Source organism: Rhinopithecus bieti, unplaced genomic scaffold (genome assembly GCF_001698545.2).
Source record: "Rhinopithecus bieti isolate Rb0 unplaced genomic scaffold, ASM169854v2 scaffold_15296, whole genome shotgun sequence".
Lineage (NCBI taxonomy): Eukaryota > Metazoa > Chordata > Mammalia > Primates > Cercopithecidae > Rhinopithecus > Rhinopithecus bieti.
The window spans coordinates 4,294,900-4,302,374 of NW_016809075.1; the positions used below are offsets into that span (position 1 = coordinate 4,294,900).

The 7,475-nt window shown below is 47.7% G+C and overlaps 1 protein-coding gene across 3 annotated transcripts in view; it reads right to left on the reverse strand.

The window, feature by feature from the left end:
• ZNF441 (zinc finger protein 441) overlaps positions 1-5,136 on the reverse strand; it is an 18,939-nt gene extending 13,803 nt beyond the window's left edge. Inside the window, exon 1 of one of the 3 annotated variants that reach the window (XM_017888512.1) lies at positions 4,946-5,136. In XM_017888512.1, coding sequence (XP_017744001.1) covers positions 4,946-4,948 — 3 coding nt within the window. In that variant the 5' untranslated portion in view covers positions 4,949-5,136. The other 2 variants (XM_017888515.1, XM_017888514.1) reach the window with 2 other exon arrangements.
• Between the last annotated feature and the right edge of the window lie 2,339 nt (positions 5,137-7,475).

The window sequence follows — 7,475 nt, forward strand, 5'->3', positions numbered from 1 at the left end:
TCTCAAAAAATAATAATAATAATAATAAATAAATAAATAAATAAATATAAAAATGTCAAAGAGAATTCTCAAGCAAATGTAAATACTGCAATGTTGATAAAAAAGAGTATATCATAGCAAAATTTTTAGAATGTAGCAAAGGCAGTACTTAGAAGGAAACTTAAAGATTTGAATGCAGGCTGGGCGCCGTGGCTCACGCCTGTAATCCCAGCACTTTGGGAGGCCGACGTGAGTGGATCACGAGGTCAGAAGATTGAGACCGTCCTGGCTAACACAGTGAAACCCCACCTCTACTTAAAAAAAAAAAATTAGTCAAGCATGGTGGCAGGCACCTGTAGTCCCAGGTACTCCAGAGGCTGAGGCAGGAGAATGGTGTGAACCCGGCAGGCAGAGCTTGCAGTGAGCCGAGATCACGCCACTGCATTCCAACGTGAGCAACAGAGCCAGACTCTGTCTCAAAAAAAAAAAAAAAAAAAAAAATTGAATGCAATCTCTAGAGAGAAAAGATATAAAACCAATGCTTAAAAACCTTCCACTTCAGGAAACTAAAGAAAGTTTAGTAAGATACATGTAAATCAAGCAGAGGGAAATAACAACGAAGAGAAGATATTAATGAAATAGCAAGCAAGAAATAAGTAGAAAACATCAACAATCCAAAAGCTGGTTCCTTCAAAAGATCAATAAAATGAGTAAGCCCATAGCCAAGCTAACTCAGAAGAAAGGGGGGTTATGATTACTAATCTTGTGTTCATTAAAGGACCGCAAAGGAGTATTAGGAACAACTGCTGCATGCCCACATAGTTGAAAAATTACACGGAATGCACCAATTCCTTGAATGACACAAGCTACCAAAATTAGTTCTCACAAAAGGAGAACTAATTAATATGAAAAGTCTTATAACTATTAAAGAAATCGAATTAATAAATATTAAAAGTCCCAGGCCAGACTGGGTGCACTGGTAGGCTAGGCATGGTGGCTCACACGTGTAATGCCAGCACTTTGGGAGGCCAAGATCGGCAGACTGCTTGAGCCCAGGAGTTCAAGACCAGCCTGGGCAACATGGTGAAACCCCATCTCTACAGAAAACACAAAAAATTAGCAGGATGTGGTGGCACGTGCCTGTAGTTCCAGCCACTCAGGAGGCTGAGGTGGGAGGATCACTTCAGCCCAGGAGGCAGAAGTTGCAGTGAGATCATGCCACTGCACTTCAGCCTAGACAACAAAGCAAAACTCCATTTCAAGCAAACAATCAAACAAAAAGTCCTAAGAAAAAGGAACAGGCCAGCATGGTTTCACTGTTGAATTCTGGAAAACACTTAGGGAAGAAATGACACAAATTCTCTATAATCTCCTTCAGAAAATAGAAGCAGAGGGGACAATTTCTAATTCATGTTGTAAGGCCAACACTGATAATATGGTTTGGCTCTGTGTCACCACCAAAATCTAATCTTGAACTGTAATCCCATAATCCCCATGTATCAAGGGAGGGACCTGTGGGAGGTGATTGGATCACGGGGGCGATTTCCTGCATGCTGACAGTGGGTTCTCATGAAATCTGATGGTTTTATAAGTGTTTGACAGTTCCTACTTCACATGCTGTCTTGCCTGCCACCATGTAAGAAGTGCCTGCTTCCTCTTCCGCCATGATTGTAAGTTTCCTGAGGCCTCCCCAGCCATGAGGAACTGTAAGTCAATTAAACTTCTTTTATGGTAGTTCTTTATAGCAGTGTGAAAATGGACTAATACAACTGCCTTAATACACAAAACTAGATAGACATTACAGACATATCTCCACCATGTGAGGGCATAAAGGGAAGAATGCCATCTGCAAATCAAGAAAGAGGCCCAGGCAGGGCGCGGTGGCTCACCCCTGTAATCCCAGCACTTTCGGAGGCCAAGGTGGGCAGATCATGAGGTCAGGAGATCGAGACCATCCTGCCTAACACAGTGAAACACCGTCTCTACTAAAAATACAAAAAATTAGCTGGGCATGGTGGCATGTGCCTGTAGTCCCAGCTACCTGGGAAGCTGAGGCAGGAGAATCACTTGAACCCAGAAGGTGGAGGTTGCAGTGAGCTGAGATCATGCCACTGCACTCCAGCCTGGGTGACAGAGTAATACTCCATCTCAAAAAAAAGAAAAGAAAAGAAAAGAAAGAGAAAGATGCCCTTATTAGACAATTGATCTGCTGTTTGAAACTGAATTCCCAGTCTTTATAGCTTTGAGAAATGAATATCTGTTGTTTAAGGCATGCAGTCTATGGTAATTTGTTATAGCAGCCCAAAGGACTAAGTTAGGAAGGGTCTTTCTCTACCACACATCAAGGCTTTGAAGACTATAGTAATCAGGAGAGTATGATATTAGCAGACTGATGGACACATAAATCAATGAAAAATAGCAAATTCTGGAACAAGAGCATCTACTTAAGGTACAAGAACCTATGACACAGCAGGTATTGCCAGGCAGTGATACAAATGAGGGACACTTCAACAGAAATGATAGAGACAAATGGTTATCTACAGGAGAATAATCCATCTTCTGCCCAGCATCTCCATATACAATGATCAACTAACTATAGACTTTCCGGTTTTCATTAATTTTTACTCAGTTTGTTACCTCAGCTTCCATTTTGAATGTGGTTTTATGTTTATCATACCAAAAAAGGGGTTTTATGACCCTTGACACAGTTTCTAGTTCTCTATCTTCTCCCAGTTCTTCAATTTGGTTGATCCATATGCATCCCTTATACCATCATCTCCTTTCACCACCTCCCTATGGGTGCAGAGTGTGCCAAGTCAGGTCCTCCTATCACCTGGAACATCCTCCATCCCCATGCTGCTCACCAAAGTGCTCAGTAACCACGATCCCAGGAGACACTACATTGTTAGCTTTTCAGGTTCTTGCACCACCTCAGTGGGGTTGGTTTTCCTGTCCTTAGGGATAGTTTTCTCCCTTCATTAGTGTGACAGCATCAGAAGGGAAGAATCATTTCAGTCCTGTCCCCTTAATACCACCATCCAATTGGTTGACCAGCCATATATCCCCAAGAAAGGGATGGGGGAAGAAAAAGCTGAGTGTTCTAAGGAAGTAGCTTCTTGAGGAAGGGTATACCAGGAGACTCCTACTACAGGGCATCACGCTACTTCCCTACAAGGTCCCACCATCTCCACCTCAGGGTGTCCCCTGGAAGGAGTGACACAGGGACTGATATTCACTTGACACTATAAGAGACTTGGCAGTTGTGGGCATCTTGGGATAGCCCCAGGCAGTTCTGAAACCCAGGACCAGGAAACCATAGAGGATGGGCTGGGGACTCATCACCCTGTAACGTTTCCAAAGAGGAACCTTAATCCAAAACCATTTTCTTTTTTTTTTTTTTTTTTTTTTGAGACGGAGTCTCGCTCTGTCGCCCAGGCTGGAGTGCAGTGGCCGGATCTCAGCTCACTGCAAGCTCCGCCTCCCGGGTTTACGCCATTCTCCTGCCTCAGCCTCCCAAGTAGCTGGGACTACAGGCACCCGCCAACTCGCCCGGCTAGTTTTTTGTATTTTTTAGTAGAGACGGGGTTTCGCCGTGTTAGCCAGGATGGTCTCGATCTCCTGACCTCGCGATCCACCCGTCTCGGCCTCCCAAAGTGCTGGGATTACAGGCTTGAGCCACCGCGCCCGGCCTAAACACATTCTCAAAAAGTGTCTCTGTCTAGGGATGATGAAGGGAGGGCAGTAACAAAAATTTTATTTATTAATATTCATTTTTTTACAGCCAAGTGTCGTGGTTTTTCTCTGCTTCTTCGCATGTGAAATGTTCATAAACACAAAACCTTTTACAAAGAGCCATATATTGCTATGTATAAACAAAATGACAATTAAAATACTAGCCTCTGTTTGAAATATAAACTGGGGGACAAGGAGTTCATAAAGTTGCTGCGAATTGAGAAGAGAAAGCCTGAGGAAGGCTCTGGAAGCCAAGGGATTTTCTGTCCGCCCTAGGAGGAGTTAGGATGAGAGAACACAGTGGTGGACTTGAGACCCTGCTGTCCACATCTCTGGAAGACTCGGAGGGGAAGCGGTCGCCCTTGGGAAGAAAGAAGGGACTGAGGACCAAAGAGACCACAGCTCCTCCCACACACAAACCCCACACACGAGTCGGCCTGGTGACCTGTCGTCACCGTGCAGCCTCCTCACCGGGTTCACAGGAACTGCGAGCCAGGCTGGAGGCGAGATTGCAGTTAGATATTAACCAGGTGCCCTCAGCCCCGCTGCCTCACGGGGTCGCCTCCCTGAGAGTCAGGTCACAGCAGACGCTGACCGCCGGCTTCCCCACTGTGCCTGGGATAAGATCTCTGAGAGTTGCTCAAGAGTCGCCTGAGTTCTTTCTCAGATCCTGAATTCCAGTGGAAAGGCTGGCGCCAAGCAGGCTGAAGACCCCACGAGGGAGCCCACTCAGCAGAAGAAAACGGTTTCACCTCCCGTCCCAGGAGTCACCCCCTCACTTCCCCACCATCCAGCGACCCCACGCCCCAGCCGCCCCCGTCCACACCCCTAAACACCCCATCCCCAAACCTCTCAGGAAGGCAGATCTGGGGTGTCCTCCCCTCTCCCCCCATTCAACTGTTTCTGCTGCAGCCCTCAGCGTCTCGGCGCAGTTACTTGGGCCGCAAACCTGTGCCGGTTACAGCCGCACAATCCGGGGAGACGCGGGGCTGCGGGCGCGTAGTTGCCCAGAAAGGCCGCCAGGGCCAGGGCCGCAGTGGCCGCGCAGAGACGGGACAGGACGCCCGGGGTCCCGGCTGCCGCCCCAGCTCCATCCTGCGGCCGAGGGGACCGAGGGCCGAGCTGCGCCGGGGTGTCGCCAGCGGGGAAGCCCTGGTGCCACCACAGCCGGTTCCGGCCGGTTCCAACCAGTCTCTCCTCTCACGCGTCGGGACACCAGACCTCACACACTCACCATTTCCCGGCTTCCGGTGTCCAGGTTCCTCCCTCTGCCTCCCGCTGTCGGTACGGGTCCCAGCGAGACAGAAGCTGCCACAGACGTTCCAGGGCGTCTCTCAGTGACAGAACCCGGAGCCCAGTGCGGGGGCGTGGAGAAGACTCGGCGGGTTCTTTGAACCTTGCACCCTCCTCCGGGCAGCGCGCCTGATTGACAGTTCCCACGAACCCGCCCTGCGGCCCTGATTGGATAGTGCGCCAGGTCCCTCCCCCGGGGACTGAGTAACGGAAGAAGCGATCTCAGCTGCGGAGTGGAGCCTGATAAACAGATTCCAGACACAGGCTTTGAGAGGACTAGCTTCCTCCCTGCGCTGTGACCTGACCCCCTCCCAAGGGACATTTGCATTTAGGCAATATGTCCTGATTGTACTCAATGGGACCTTTCTCCTACTTCCTCCTGGACAGGGACCCACAAGTCTGTGCAGGAAATTCCAGACTCACTGTCCAGTTGAGCTATCCCCTGATTTGAGAGCAGGAAGGGAGCCCAGGCCACACTGCAGCAGGAGGGAGGGCCTGATGTCCTCCAGGAATCAGGAGTTTGGGATAAGGCTGTTGGCTGCACAGGCTAAGCCTTTCTTCCACCTTATCTCTCAATCTACTAATTTTCAGTGCAGAAGATAAAAACACCCCAACAAGGCCGGGCTTGGTGGCTCACACCTGTAATCCCAGCACTTTGGGAGGCCGAGGCAGGTGGATCACCTGAGGTCAGAAATTCGAGACCAGTCTAGCCAACATGGTGGCTCTGTCTCTAAAATACAAAAATTAGCCATATGTGGCAGCACACGCCTGTAGTCCCAGCTACTCAGGAGGCTGGGACAGGAGACTCGCTTGAACCCGGAAGGCAGAGGCTGCAGTGAGAGAGTGGGGGAAACAGAGGGAGACTCCATCTCGAAAAAAAAAATAATAAAAATAAAACAAAATAAAATTGTTAAATGTGTGGAAAACTGGAATTATGTGGCGGCAATATTTTATAAAGCAAAAACTTGAACTAGCTCAGATAAGCAGCCTAGTGCATCCACAGTTCACAAGTCAACCCCCTTCAGGAGGCCAAACATATTCCAAAGCTTGGAGACCAGATGATAATTCCTGAAATGGAGCCCTGAGGTGGATCAGAACCTGGGGATGAGTCAGGGGCACTAATGGATTTAACTCTGGGAGTTCAATTTGCCCTCCTGTCTCCTAAACACAGTGTGGAAATGCTCCTTCCATCAAGCCTTTAAATGTTATTGAATTAAATGCTTCAATCAAAGGCTGAGACATTAGACTTTGAATTTGAAAACATTCATCTTCATATTTTTATGAAGAATACCAGATAGAAAAGCATTATGAGGCCAGGCACCATGACTCATGCCTGTAATCCAACCACTTTGGGACGCTGGGGTGGGTGGTTTGCTTGAGCTCAAGACCAGCCTGGGCAATGTGGTGAAACCCCATCTCTATTTAAAAATAAACAAAAAAAGGCATTATGAACTGGGAGCTGGCACCCATGGCGATACGAAGAAAAAGAGATTTAATTGACTCACAGTTCAGCATGGCTGTGGAGGCCTCACAATTATGGTGGAAGGTGAAGGAGGAGCAAAAACAAATGTTACACTGTGGCAGGCAAGATAGCATGTGCAGGGGAACTGCCCTTTATAAAGCCATCAGATCTCATGAGATTTATTCACCCAAATCTCACTTTGAATTGTAGCTCCCATAATCCCCAGATGTCATGGGAGTGATCCAGTGGGAGTTAATTGAATCATGGGGATGGTTTTCCCACACTGTTCTTGTGATAGTGAATAAGTCTCATGAAATCTGATGGCTTTATAAAGGACAGTTTCCCTGTACATGCTCTCTTGCCTGCCACCATGTAACATTTGCCTTTGTTCCTCCTTAGCCTTCCACCAACACCTGACCAAATGGACCTAATAGACATCTACAGAACTCTCCACCCAAAACCAGCAGATTATATATTCTTCTCCTCACCAAATGGCACATACTCTAAAATCAGACATAAAATAACCCTCAGCAAATTAAAAAAACAAGCAAACAAAATCATACCAGCTGCACTCTCAGACCACAGCGCAATAAAAATAGAAATCAAGACTAAGAAAATCTCCCCAAACCATACAATTATGTGAAAATTAAATGACCTGGTTCGGAATGACTTCTGAGTAAATAAAGAAATTAATACCAAAATTAAGAAATTCTTCGAGGCCGGGCGCGGTGGCTCACGCCTGTAATCCCAGCACTTTGGGAGGCCAAGGCGGGCGAATCACAAGGTCAGGAGATCGAGACCACGGTGAAACCCCGTCTCTATTAAAAATACAAAAATTAGCCGGGCGCGGTGGCGGGCGCCTGCAGTCCCAGCTACTCAGGAGGCTGAGGCAGGAGAATGGCATGAACCCGGGAGGCGGAGCTTGCAGTGAGCCGATATTGCGTCACTGCACTCCAGCCTGGGCGACAGAGCGAGACTCCGCCTCAAAAAAAAAAAAAAAAAAAAAAAA